Below are 14,432 nucleotides of genomic sequence, written 5' to 3'. Positions count from 1 at the left end.
TTTTTTATAGATAAATTCAATTTCTTTCCCATAATAATATAACGAATTTGAGCTCGTCACCGCACTATCGTAACTGGATGTCAATTTTTTAAATTTCATTCTCTCTGTGTAAATGATTCCCACTTCATTCAACTCGAATCTTCAACGAATCGTTTTCTGGTTTTCTCTTCTCTTCTCTCGTTAGTGAATGAAAAATCGACTGATTCTGTTCTCACGTTACTCTAAAAAACTGTCATTTTTCGAAAAAAACTTGTTCGGAGAATTTCTGTAATTCACCAATCCTCGAATATTCCGTAACAGAAAAACTGAAGCACGAAGTTCGACGAACCCATGGCAAAATCCCGGCCTCGTTTTTCTTTAAAAAAAGGTATTTCAGGCAGAAAAAAATGTTCAATTTTTGCCTCAGACAAGAGGCACGAAATCTTCTAATCTCGTGACACGCTGATGGAAAAATTGTTCTAAAAATACGAGTGTTGACTTTATGCATGGAAATATGCGATTTTTGACGTTTGATTACGTAGCTGAACTCGAATAATCGAATGTATGTCACACACGTTCGTATAGAATTTGTACAGCGTCGTTTCGCATGGAGAATATGCTTGTGGTATATAATATCATGCGCTTCCTACGTTCGTGGCGGCGGTACGGGTTAGCTGTGCTGCATTCTTATCAGCTCAGACCTCGGCAACGTTGTCAGGCTTGTACCCCTCAAATGTTCCAGGAATTACGCCCACAGATATCACAGTATTTCTCGCGGTGAATAACTCGAACGAGAGAGTGCTCGTTTAAAATCATTTTCTAGAAAAATACATGCGAGTAAGATTGCAGAGATCTCTCGTTTATGAATTTTGAGGTTTACAGAAACAACCGAGATTAAAGAGCAAAGAGAAAACTGCTGAAAATTCGATTTCGCAGGCATTAGCACACGGAGGAAACAAATTCGTTTTCAATTGCGAGGAATATATTATTTTTCAAGAATTTTCAAAGTATTTAAGCCCCGATTACAAAGAGCACAGGATTTTTTGAATTTTCCTATTTTTCGTTCCCTTAATTCTAAACAGCTTTATGTGGATAGCAAAAAGTGATGCAAGTCAGAACTACATTTCGTTTTGTTTTCGAGTGTTATTCATCGTGCCAGACTAGCACTTACTGACGAGTGGAAATGTATTGTAAATCACAAATTTTCATTTGAAGTGACTGAAAACATTTTTTACTGTGCTTATAGAGAAAAAGACTCAAGAGTCTTTTTCATGTCAAAATTCGAGACTAATACGAAGATTTTGGGGATTAGTAGAGACTTTAATGTTTTTCAGTCGTCTGTCCTGTCACCCACGCATCGAATAGCATTGTTTTCTCTCGTTAAATATCCTAATATAAATACATTGCGAAAAAAAGTGTTGAAAAATGTTTATATTTTGAAGGAAATTCATAAGCGAGCAAAAATGAAAGAATTTGAGTCGTAAATCGAATATGAAAATTACGGAGCACAGCTGCCCAATGCAACGACGATTAGCAATAGAAGCTTTGAAATCCACACAAATATAAAGATCGCGAGATCAGCTCGCCGGAAAAACCTCAGTGTATCAAAGCCGACGTTTTTTTCTGATTATAGCTATTTTTATCGTCAACGCAAAACTGGACCGCAATGTACAGCTGCCTTAACACACGCACTCACATAACACTCGACGTTTGAACACTTGCGCGAGTTTTCTATGTGTAGTATCCACGAAAATAGTAACAACTCGTTCCCAATTTCTCCCCATTGCTGCTATTTTTTTTCTCTACGATTCCGCCACCTTAATCATCGACCGCGAAAATAGTTCGCTCTCGTTATACCGCACGATCGTTATACTGCCACAATCGTTCCTTCTTTGTTTCTTTATCGCCGTTTTTTTGCGAGCTGAATCTCTCGATCAATTTTTTTCGCATAAATAAGCGTTGGACATTCGGAAAAGCGAAAAAATCGTTTTTCACCAAGCTCGCAGCCATTTTCCGTTCCACGAACTTCAGTTCTCCCGAATATCGAAGAATGATTGGAAAAAATGTCAGTTCAATCGGTCCCCGAAATCCAATTCCCGGAGTATTTGTATACAAATCTCAAGTTCAACGTGGAATCAGAGCCGAAGCTTTTGATCGATTCCAAATAAGCGAGAAAGTCAAACGTAAAAATCGGAAATTTGCACTTCTCGATTATTCCTCGTTTGTCCATCCGTTATTCACGCGAGAACGCGCACGTAATCCGTTCAATATAAGATTTGGTATGATCCGAGATTCAGCAGGTGACGCGATTAATCCAAGTCGTCGCGTGGCTCTCGGCGTAGGAAAGTGCATCGAATATTTGACCAATCGGTCGAGGTGTCTCCGAGGGCAAAAAGTGTGGTGACGCATAAAGCGTTATCTATAGAATGCATCAGTAGTAGAAGCGAGTAGTATAGTAGACACAAAGAAAAGTGAAGCCTGGCCAAAAGCGAAATTGGAACGGTAAGGCAGTTCGAAACGAGCTCTCAGTTCGTTTGGAAACGTGCTTCTCGGTTCAACAAATTCACTTATTTTGTTTATTTTGAACATTTAATTTCACCGGAAATCGTATTCGCGAGAATCGAAGAATTTTCGGTGATGATTGTGAGTCAATTGACTCCGATGTGTCGGAGGGGTGGGGGGGACGAATATTCGGTGCCATTCGGGATGAAAAATCGTGCGAAATCTTGAATAACGAGTTCTGAGGAGCTAAAACTAGTGCGATGAGTGATTCTACTCTGAAATACATTTGCCACGACCCTCGTTTATATCCCCCCGGTCCTCGAGATCTCTCGTCTCGTTAAGAAAGAAAGCAGCAAAGGAGAAAGAGAGAGAAAGGTGAAATAATTTTGTTTTCTGCGCCTAAGCAAAGTTGCAGATTCATCATACGACGAGGAGCGAGCAAAAACGGTTTGGTCTTGCTGAGAATAAACCGAGGGTTTCGTGAACTTTAAAAAGTGTTGAAAAAATTTCCTCGATATTCTGTTAATCGAATTGCTGAAGTGTCTAAAAATTATAATTTGAAAGGAGTCATTAAAATTCCCGCAAAATGTGGACATTGGTGATGCTCGTAAAAAAAAGGGCATGAGCGAACTCAGAGTCGAGCGAGACACGTGATTGGCGTGACGGAATCGAATGGAAAAATTAAAGCCGGAATAGAATAACAGCGAGGATTAACGCAGTGAAAATTTATCGAAAATAAGAACAACAAAAACGTGAATAGCCTCGTTCGTTTCGATCACAAACGAAAATTTCGTTCCCAAGACTGGATCCCTTTGGCAGCAACACCGTGGAACTAGCGCGACTGCGGTAGGCTAAAATAAAAAACGGAAGAAAAAAATCTCGGATGCGAATTTTCGTCGGTTCGAGCCAGCGGGCGCGTTATCTTTTATTGCAGAAAAGATTTAAAAAACAGTACCTTTCGTAGCAAATTTCCTTTCCCACCACCACCGAATGAATACGTCGCCAAGTTTGAGCGACGAATATATAACAAGCAAGAGAAATATTGCCGTGTGTGTTATGCGAACGAAAAGTTAATCGTGATTTATTGGTGTTTTGGGTTTAAATCCTCTCGTGACTGACGAATGTGGTGTAAACGACTAATTTGGATTTTTCTCTGGCTCTGGACACGCTGTGATATTTGGCTCTAGTAGGAAACTCGAAGATGATCAGCGTAACGAGTAGATTGAGGATCGATACTAGAAACTTAACACGCGAAAAAACGAACGCGAACTTCTTCAGTACACGACACACAAACAGTCGCGAAATCGATTTAATTTTCCGTCAAAACTCAACGACGTGCCAGAAAAATCAAAACTCCCTTCCAATCGGATCAAACATACCAGAAAACAAAACCATTTCGATCAAAAGCCCTAAATTAACTTAAGGGGGTGCGGAACAAAAGAGCACGTTGACGCCATCGATCGTTTCCACTAGCACTTTCCACGAAGCCAATAACTTTAGTTCCCATTCGTAAGCATTTAAAAAAAGTAAATAAGTATTATTGGAGTACGCAGATATAGAGGAAAAGTGAAAGCTTCTAAAAACATAGGGTATCGCTAAATTTAGCAGAATATCGCCATTACAGAGGAGCGAGGCTGCATCGCGCATCATCATCATCGCCGTCACGACTATCATCATCTTCTTTTGTGCCAGTTCTTCTCGCAAGCTCGCGCCACCGGTTGAGGGAAGCGCGGGCGCGACTGCGCCCTCTTTATCTCTCTTTCTATATAGCGCGCTCGGTCTCTCGGTCTCTCTCTCTCTCTCTCTCTCTCTCTTTCGCCAAGTTTGCGGGCGATATATCGAGTCGGAAAATCGTCAGTCAAAGATCCCGTATAGACGGGCCGCGAGCATGTTCGAAAATATCACAACGCGGTGAGGTCGAGAGGGCGTATGTGTGTGTGTGTGTGGGTGTGTGTGTGTGTGCTCAGAGGAAATTTCAATCGAAGATTTTAGTGGTAAAAAGCGTTATTTCGTCGGCGTTTTAAACACGAGGGAGTATTGGGGGAGGAGAAGTAAAGAAACGGAAGGTCAAAGGAGGGTAAGGGAGCGAGACTGATGTTGTAACGACACATTTATATATTCCGATAATTTCGTAAACTTGCACAGAATAATGGGGATATTAATCGAGTGGAAATGCTGGCCCGAGAGGAATCAGGCGAAGAGACATTTGCATCGGCTCGTCTCGCTTCGATCACGGATTAATCGACGTTAATTGCACCGCGATTTACCGACGAGCGGAGCAGGGAACACTCCGAGCTCCGTTTACTCGAACGCCGCATTTCGTCTTTCGTTGTTGCGCCCCCGTGTCTCCCTTACGAAAAGTTGCGAGATGGAGCTGCCTCACGAAAAACACGAGGCTGCAGCTTCCGCTGGTGGTCAAACGGTCCAGCGACACCATCTGGGCGACGGAATGACCTTGTCGGGACTGCGACGCGCTATATCACAAGTCTCCATGCTGGTGGTTAAGGCCACGACCTCCGGAGAATCCGCTTGGCGGGAAGAGTGTCTCAAGTATGCATTTTCCTCCCTCCCCGCCGACTTTTCCCCTCGAGCTACCGTTCACGAGTACCCACATTAAGGAAACTCAATAATCATCCGAGTGAATTACTCCCAAGCAGTGTATTTGCAGCTCTTTTCATTCCGGTTTTCATACAAATGCCTTGACGCTTCAGTAGACAGCTTCGCCTGAAATTCGTTGGAACTAAACGAAAAGTTATTTGAATGTTGATGCCCAAGGGTTGTTTATTAACACGACGCACAAACAAATTCACAGTTATGTTTCCGGGGTAATGAAAACTTTGACGAATCTTTGACGTCACATATAAAAACGCTCAAATAAACTCCGCCGCGTGTATTCCTAGCTCGTGCCGTAGCCAGACGCTGCGCACAGTTTTCAAGAATCTTTCGTTTGTTTATAGTCTACGGGAAAACGCTTAAATAAATCAACTCTTTTTGCACTGGCCTTTCGACATTTGGATTACGTTCATACGTATATTAAACCCGTTCCCGAATCGTGCGTGCCTGAAATCCGAAGAACTCAACACCGCACCAGCCGCTTTCGCGCACTGTGAGCAGATTTACAATGCGCTGATAAAAAAAAGCGTCAAATCCGAGCACAGAACGCCCGCCTTTCGAAACTATCCGTTCAGAGAATTTCATATCCGACACCGAGTACGCGTGACTAGTCGATAAAAACCCGATTTTTCAACAAATCTCAAGTTTTAGGACCGAATTTAATTTCTTAATGATTAAACGCGAAGAAAAAATACACGAATCGAGCTAGTGGGAACTACTCAAACTCGCAAAATTAGGGGCAACCGTGTACGTGCTTTCGTAGAATAATCATACTCACCGGTACGTGTATATAACCGCACATATTTCGTTCGGTGCATTCGTGGCTTTCTTATTTCCGTGATCGGATCATTGAACTCTATACCCACTTATAGCCGCGCGAGCGAGCTAAGGTACAAGCCTTGCGATGTTTTTCAAACTATCTCGACTTGCCGAGAGAGCACTACGATTCTAGAACCTTCGTTTTCGCTACCAAAATCGCTTTTTTTCGTGCGTCAAAAAGTGGAAAATATTTGATGATCGAAGTCGCGAGGACTGCGGCCAGAGCTCCGTGGAATCGACTCACACATTTTCATCCGCTCCTTTAAATGTGCCTCAGTGAGAAAACAAAGTCGATTAATTATCGAGTGGAAATTCGAGGAGCTGAGAAAAACGCTTTTTTTATTACGCTGACCTGGCGTCGTGGAAGGCCGAGAGGAAAAACCCAATAAATTTTCTTCTCCCTCCGAGAAAAATACAATTTCCGACGAATTTTCCGCGGAAATTAAACTCGTAAGAATTCGCATGAAAAAACAGATGGCAAATAGACTCGACACAGATTTTCCTCGAGGCTTCCGTATATTCGAGGCCCTGGTACATACATCGCCGCCTATTCTTGTACCGGGTCAATGTGTCAGGGTTGACGAATGGCGTGCGAAAGTATGGACATATCAGTGGACACTCGCGCGGACTCGCCTTTCTCGATAGCGTAAAATACGAGTGTTTACTTACATCCGAATCGTTGCAAACTCTATTTTATTATTATTCGTTCGATCGCTGAAAATGCAATCGGCGAGATGCTCGGAAAGTGGAGAATCACGGGTCGAGAGTATTTTCGAAATTCGTGCGTTACGAAACAGTCGCGGAGTAACGCCTCGAAAAGGATTTTTTCACTACTTCACCGGAGCCCCGACGCACATTTGACGATAATGAGCTGAGGAGAAAAAAACGAAAAATGTCAGCCTGACGTCTTCTGTCGCGTCTCATATCCTCGAGTCTCAAGAACATCATAACAAACCCACACGCGTGCGCGCACCTTCGAGCCTCGTGAATCTCGAAATGCCGGAACGAAATACCTCCCAGACGTCCAAGGATACTCGGTCTCTTTGAATTTTCGCTTTTTCTCTGTCGTCGCTTTGATATTAAAAACGAAGATGCTTCGGTTTAATGTTCCTGGACGTTTGTTTATCGGATCCTGCTCTATCCCGCGAGCTCAACCAATATACAACCCCAAATTGTTCCATCTCGCGTCTATATTTAATAAACATTCACGTATTATTCATGCCAATCGCGTATATTGAATCGAAATCGTACGTCACGTCCAGCCATTCAACGACCGGTCTGACTAACTTTGTTAAGGCCTTTATATATACACTTGTGATGGGCGGAAAAATCGAACATTTTTTTTATCAGATATTCTTCAAATACAATGACTGAAGAATATTTTCACGAAATTTCATAAAGATTGGAGCATTGGATTCGCAGCTATGGATATTTCGATCGACCGCCCGGTGCGCGCGGTCGTCTGATACTTGAATCATTAAACGCGATTATCTCGGAACCGCCTTTTTGAAAAATTCTTGTGCGTTGGACACGATTACTAAAAAAGTATTAATTCGATCCATACCAAATTTATACTACTTATTTGTCATAATAATAGCTGGGGCCTGGACGAAGGATTTCGTATTTTGTTGAAAAATACAAAAATCGTAAAAAAAAACCGAAAATTTAGCACCTCAAAAAACGAATTTTTTGGTAAAACTGTCGCCACTTTTTTTTTAGATCGAAATTTTTGCAAATCCTTCGTCCAGGCCCGAGCTATTATTATAATAAATAAGTGGTATAAATTCGGTATGGATCGGATTAATAGTTTTTTAGTTATCATGTCCACCGTAACTGATGCTCAAAAAAAGGTGCTACTGGAAGACAGCTGGAGTTGCGCCATTTTGGTAAATTTTTTGATGAAAAAAATTGTACGAGTACATGAACATATGTACTAATGAATGTCCTTCACAGTTTTTCAATAAACATTTATTTTCTTGTCGAAAAAAAAAATCAAGAAAATCACGTTTTTTCGCCTGCTGCAAGTGTATACAAGGCCTTAAAAGCATTTTGCACACCGAACTTTGGTTGCAACATCTTTTGTCGAATTCAATGAAAATTTCATTCACATGTATTTTATCAATGCCTCCATTTTCTCGATGAATGAACAATGCGATCGTTGACCATTTAATTCCGTTCAAGGATCACCGCGCATCGAGCTCGAAATATTGACACTCTCACTGGCACTGCAATGCTCAGATTGAAATAAGTTTTTTGTTTCTTCTTTTTCGTATTTTGAATCAATAAAAAACGCGTTTTTCTACAGTTCATTAAAACGAATGAGCGGAGAATGAAGAACGAGGAATCTCAGGGTTTTCGAACCGCGCACGATTTAACAAAGGAGGCTTGACAATCAAGCGTGAAAGCCGCGGAAATAGGGAACTAAATCAAGACGAAAATAATATGTAATATGGGAAACGCGCTCGCGTTCTTTGACGTTCAACATTGCGGAACAGTGTACGGCCCTCTGTCTCAGACGTTCAAGGACGACTAAACGTCGACGAGGTTTCTGGCAGCCTCGACATTTGCCAAAATCACCAAACGCTTTTTTCGTGTCCCTCGAATCACCAGTTTTTTTTCTTCTCTCTTCTAACGCTTTTTCGCGTCCGACGAAAATGATTATTCACTTGGACGACGTGGAAGAGAAAAACTTTTTGGAGCACAGTTAGAGAGGCCCTCCGAGCACGATTTGATTACATCTTTTCAGGTAGTTCCACGAAAAAAAACAAACATTTTCTATGCCCCAAACTTTTTAATAAACATAAAAACTTTTTTCCAGCATTTTTATTACTTCAAGTCGAAATGCACTTTGAATAAATCACATTTTTTCCAAGCCTCTTAATAAATCATTCGCTTTCCTAATCGATCGTAGATTGAACATGGAGTCAAGATCGTCTTTCATGCACAACCCTGACCTAAGTCGAAGTGACTTAGCACATTTTGTCGCGATATTCGTGTTTGGAGGCACAAAATTTGATGAAATTTTCGTCAGACTTTTTGGAAACGCGAAGCGTCCCTGGCACGTAAAGATTCGATGGCGGATGAGCGTTCCCGAATTTCTCGAGTCTCCTCGTGACCGTCGTTTTGAGAAAAGAGGAGAAGGCGACCTTCCGTCTCGTTAAAGGCACTTCTATCGCGTTAATCAAAACTCTTGGCAATGATGCCGGAAAATTATTTTCGTCCAGACAAAAACTAATACGTTACAACCCTCGATGATATTCGGTTACGAAAATGTGAATCAAGCCTGCGACCACGTGCTCGAGACTGGCAAATTCATTAATAAACTTTCTTCTTTGTCACACAAACAAATCGAAAACAAACGATACTGTTGTTCCTTCCACTATGCAGAAACAATTGTGTCAATCGAGATTGATGGCCTGAAAACACGGAATACTCCCAAACGTCAAACATTCCTTTCCCTCAGTTTTTTCTTCGCCAATAATTAAGGGCAATCCACCTCGAAACTGACGAGTCGCTCAAACATTGTTTTTCTAATCCACTTCAAACAAATTTTGACCAGAAAACAATTTTTTTAGTTTCCCATAATATTTTCGTTCCCCCTCACAGTTTTCTGACATACCGTAGCAACTTTTTTCTCCCAAAACTTTAATTAATTCTTAACAATCGAAATTCTGCCAAGTGAAAAAGTCGATGTTTTAGTAAATTTCGTACACCGAGAGACTTTTATACGAATATTTGAGATTAAGTACATAGTAATTTTGATCCCAAGAGCAACATTCTGACATCGAACGATGTATCGAAATGTCGCAAATTTCTGTATCGTTGAGGTGCACCCGCTTCGAAAAGAGGTAAATTTTCTTTTCGACAAAGATTTACTCATTTTCGCGGACGGTGCCCCTCGGTTGTACAAAAATTTTAAACGTTCGCCAACACAAAGTCCGCTCATGAACGAAGCGACTGCTTGAAATTTGACTATTCATTTGCTACTAATTAATTTTCATGTTTATACCCACAATACCTCATCCATCATGCACAAGTGCGTGCATGAATTTTGCTACGTTATTGAGCTAAATTCAGTGCAGTAAAAAGGAAAATACGAAACTATTGAATTTTTAGCACAGAGGAACGATTGCTGTGTAATCTCCGAAATTTTCATCAAATTATTTCATCATTCACCATGTTTTTAATCAAATCTTTTGCATTATTTGACACACTCTGTATCGATTATTATTGTAATATCGACATGGTCCGACGTTACTCTAAAAACATAGTGATTTTTCGTACAAAAGTCTCTCCGTGTATCAATCAACGAATTGCACTCTGAAGCTTTGTTAATGTACTTGAATAATGGAGTTTTTTTAATACTGTGTTTCCAGGTATCGGCAGACGAGATTCAGCTCGAGACGAGTTCGAAAAAGGGTTGTTTTTAAGCACGGCGATTGCAACGTAGTTCAGGGCAACGTAGCAAAGAGACGTCGTCGATATTTGCAGGCAATTAACACCCGATTTTACCGCCCGTTCAAATGATTTATCCAATCGCAAAAATCTCGACCTCTGCTTAATATTTTACCAAAGTAACATATCAAAAAATTCGAGACACCAAAGTAGTTGCTTCCGATCGATTGTAAAACAGTTTTCATGATAACTGAATGAGGAGCAACCGATTTATCCAAGTTTCTCGATTGCTCGTTCAACGAATCTGTACGTTGATAAACTTTCGACCTTTTCCAGGACATTTTCACGACCCTCGTCGACGCCCAGTGGCGCTGGACGTTGCTGGTCTTCTCCATGAACTTTTTGCTCTCCTGGTTGGGTTTCGCAATGGTTTGGTGGTTGATAGTGTACACGCACGGCGATTTGGATCCGCGAAACATCGAGAATTCGAATGGTACATTTGTCCCATGCGTCGAGGACATTCACGGCTTCACAAGTTGCTTCCTATTTTCCGTAGAAACTCAGCACACCATAGGGTTAGTATAACTTTGCTTCGAAGCTCAAATTCAATGCAAAACGAAATAAATTCAGACTCGAAATCGTGGAAAAATGACTCTGCGCGGTTGTAACGATTGAAAAACTCGATTTGTCGACTTCCAGCGACGAATACGAATTTTCCATCGTACCCATCGTTGGTAACGCAGATTTCTCACTTCCACGTCGAACGATGACAAGAAATTTAGCTCAAACGAGCACAAAAAACCACGGACCGATAGACTCAATAATTTACGAAACTAAAAATCAGATTTTCATTAATATACTGAAAACGATTATTTCGCAGATATGGCTCGAAACACACAACCGAAGAATGTCCCGAGGCTATTTTCATAATGTGCATACAATCGATGACCGGCGTAATATTGCAAGCGTTCATGGTCGGTATCGTATTTGCAAAGTTGTCACGGCCAAAGAAGCGTACGCAGACGTTACTTTTTTCGAGAAATGCTGTCATTTGCCAGAGGGACGGTCAGCCCTGCCTGATGTTCCGTGTCGGTGACATGAGAAAAAGTCACATAATCGAGGCTCACGTGAGAGCCCAAATGATCAAGCGAAAGGTGCGTAAATTCGGAGCAAGCTACCATGCAACAAGAAAAATAGTGAAACCGATGAAGGAGCTTCTTTCTCGTTCTTTACCCAGGTGACCAGGGAGGGCGAGCTGCTTCCCTTCTTCCAAACAGAATTGAAAGTCGGTGGTGACGGGGAGGAGGATAAAATATTTTTCATCTGGCCCACCACGATAGTCCATAAAATAGACGAACATTCGCCACTTTATAATCTCTCGGCCAGTGACATGCTGCGGGAGAGATTCGAAATAATCGTTATGCTCGAAGGTAAAGCGAGAATAATGAATAAAATCATTGAAAAAATAGCTTTCCCAACGAGAAAATTCGCTGTGGTCTTACCCGGTCGCCGAAGCGTTAAATTTTAATGAGAAAAACGTTTTCAACGAATTTCAAGGAGTCATAGAGTCGACGGGGATGACGACGCAAGCTCGAAGCTCTTATTTACCATCAGAAATTCTGTGGGGCCACAGATTCGAGCACATCATAACGTTTCGCAAGGAGACTGGAGAGTACGAAGTGAATTACACTCTTTTCAACAACACGTACGAGGTCGATACTCCGTTGTGCTCTGCAGCCCAGTTGAATCAGATCAAAGCGATGCATCATGCCAAAGGCGGTAAGTTTCCCCGAGCAATAACGAAAAATTAATGAAAAAACAAAAAAACAGGAGGATTGAGAGCAGCAACGGGACGGAGAGTGTGAAACATGCTTTTCTGACGACTTCGCAAACTCCAGTACCAACAGTCGATAAAACCCTGAACTTTTGTTCATTCGTGCTGCTTCGAAAGTTGATTCCCAGTCGAGTATCGAAAGGAGGGAACGTAGCTGAAGCGAGAGGTGAAAACGAGATCGAAAAGTATGAGCAAAGCTGCCACTTTTCGTGGGCACGTTCGTTCGACACCCTCTTTCATCCCACTTCTTTCATTCCTACGTAACAATGCTCAAACGTAGTCAAAGACGATTCGAAGGAAATAAAAAGAATGATGCGGACGTCATTGACCCCGCTTGACATCCATTCGAGTTTATTGAATCGACAATGACACCAAAGGATGATGAAGAACCAGGAAGTTATTTTTGGTCCCTTTTCCCCCACAGAAACCTGACGATCGATGTTAATCCGTTGGCTCATCCGTGATTCTGATTTATTTTCATTTTTTCTTTTCTTTTCTTTCGTTTTGTTCTCGGCTCTTCAACCACTCGAAGAACGCATGAGCTCCGCGACATTCCCAGCTTATCGAGAAGACTCGAGCAGTTCATTTACGACGAGTTCCGGTTCGAGTTTGGCGTCGTCGACTGGCGGCCTCCACATGCACGCACCGACACCGCCCACACCGATCCCCGTCATGATCACTGGCCCTGACGACACGCCGCGCCGGGAAAGCCTCAGCCAAACATCCTCCGATCAGAGACTCGCTACTTTTTACACTCAAGATGAGGTAAAATTCATAACGACTCGTCAACTAAGTACTTCAACCGAAATTTCTCAACGACGAATGCTGCGTTTTCGTCACTCGAAACTATCTTCACGCCGCTCTCTGTTGATCCAATTTTTCCCAGAGCCCATCGTGACAAGCCCGTAAAGCTAAGAAAGCTAACAGAAATTCCACTGATTTTCAATCTTTTGGCACATTAAATACCGAGACAAGTTTGCGTCCAGCTTTTTCACTTTCTTTCACGAACGTCGATCGTTCATGAAAAAAAAAAAAAAACGACGTTAAATTTGATGCAACAAAATTCCGTTCACTCGAATTTCTCATGAAATGAAAAATTCGTGAAAAAAGTGCAAACTTTCTCGATATTTTGGGTCCTCAAATTATTGCAGCAACGGAAAATTTGAATTTTGAGATAATAAAAAAAAAAGAGCAAAGAATAAATCGTCATTAGTATGTAAGGAATGAAAAATTAATGTTAGGTTTTCTTATTAGCATACACACATGTCGAAAACTTATTGTTTTCTTTGGATAACTTCTTGGGCGAAATTAACTCTGAAACGTGTAAGAAATAACAGTAACATTATTGAGTGTAGAAAGGGCGAAGAAAAACGATATTAATAATGGACTGGGATCGGTGTGGTTGATTTTTTAGATGAATGAGAACGAGGAGTATCCTGTGATTCCGAGCTGCACGTTGAGCACGATCGAGGACCTCAAAAATCAGGAGGATTATAACAGAGCCCTGGACGGTATAAACGCGAGTTTGAGAAAAAGTCGACAAAACCTCCAGGCGAAGGAAGATAAAAAGTTGAATCTCCGCGAGGCTTCGAGACAACAGGCATTTGAATCACGACGAAATGATTCCAAAACTAATATCGAGTCGATGAGGAGGATAAACTCGAAACCGGTGATGGAGTACCCATCGACGACCGGAGCCATGAAAAAATCGGCCTCGCGAACCACGCTCGATTCCAGGTACTTCAAAATATTTCAGACTCTTAACTATAAAAGTTTTAAATTTTTTATAAAAATGAAGAAATGAAAAAATTCATTAAAACGCATGAGTGAGGATGAAAATTGAGTGATTTATCTGGACCTTTCATGCCGATCCAGACACACGAGGTTCGCTGATTCACCTGAAAGAACGTACGAAGCTTCCCAACCATGCGCTTTGCCCAGACGCTCCAGCATAAACGATACCGTCAGGGATAAACCAGAGACTGGGAAAAAAACGAGTTTCGTCATCGACGAGATCGAAGGGAATGAAAACAGTACAATATTGGACGTCGACAGAATCCTCAGGTTATCGACCCCACCGAGAATTCCACCGAGACCGGAAGTCCCCGGAGCAGAGCCCCAGAAGAGTAATCACTGTTCCCAAAGCTCCAGATCTCAGGAACAAGTTTAGGTGAGTCATTTATCGATTTGATAAAACGAAATTTCCCATTTTCAATCATACTCTGCGAGAGAAAATGCTAATAAAAATATTTTAGTTTCGATTGATTATTATTTTATTCGAACAAATGCA

The 14,432-nt window shown here is 41.6% G+C and overlaps 2 protein-coding genes across 9 annotated transcripts in view; one reads left to right on the top strand and one right to left on the bottom strand.

Annotated features, from left to right (window-relative positions):
- The window catches only part of LOC122413646 (lachesin-like), a 259,378-nt gene that overhangs the window by 202,796 nt on the left and 42,150 nt on the right, over positions 1-14,432 (bottom strand). The window lies entirely within an intron of this gene.
- The window catches only part of LOC122413643 (inward rectifier potassium channel 2-like), a 29,939-nt gene that overhangs the window by 2,104 nt on the left and 13,403 nt on the right, over positions 1-14,432 (top strand). Inside the window, exons 1-12 of one of the 7 annotated variants that reach the window (XM_043424128.1) lie at positions 2,509-3,990; positions 4,106-4,558; positions 4,627-5,031; positions 10,290-10,404; positions 10,645-10,883; positions 11,189-11,462; positions 11,546-11,738; positions 11,866-12,087; positions 12,675-12,907; positions 13,397-13,465; positions 13,557-13,879; positions 14,018-14,312. In XM_043424128.1, coding sequence (XP_043280063.1) covers positions 4,850-5,031; positions 10,290-10,404; positions 10,645-10,883; positions 11,189-11,462; positions 11,546-11,738; positions 11,866-12,087; positions 12,675-12,907; positions 13,397-13,465; positions 13,557-13,879; positions 14,018-14,312 — 2,145 coding nt within the window. In that variant the 5' untranslated portion in view covers positions 2,509-3,990; positions 4,106-4,558; positions 4,627-4,849. Of the gene's footprint in view, positions 1-2,508; positions 4,559-4,626; positions 5,032-10,289; positions 10,405-10,644; positions 10,884-11,188; positions 11,463-11,545; positions 11,739-11,865; positions 12,088-12,674; positions 12,908-13,396; positions 13,466-13,556; positions 13,880-14,017; positions 14,313-14,432 lie in introns of those variants that run through there. The other 6 variants (XM_043424129.1, XM_043424130.1, XM_043424127.1 and 3 more) reach the window with 6 other exon arrangements.

Source organism: Venturia canescens, chromosome 7 (genome assembly GCF_019457755.1).
Source record: "Venturia canescens isolate UGA chromosome 7, ASM1945775v1, whole genome shotgun sequence".
In the NCBI taxonomy this organism is placed as follows: domain Eukaryota; kingdom Metazoa; phylum Arthropoda; class Insecta; order Hymenoptera; family Ichneumonidae; genus Venturia; species Venturia canescens.
This window is presented reverse-complemented; position numbering and strand designations above follow the sequence as displayed.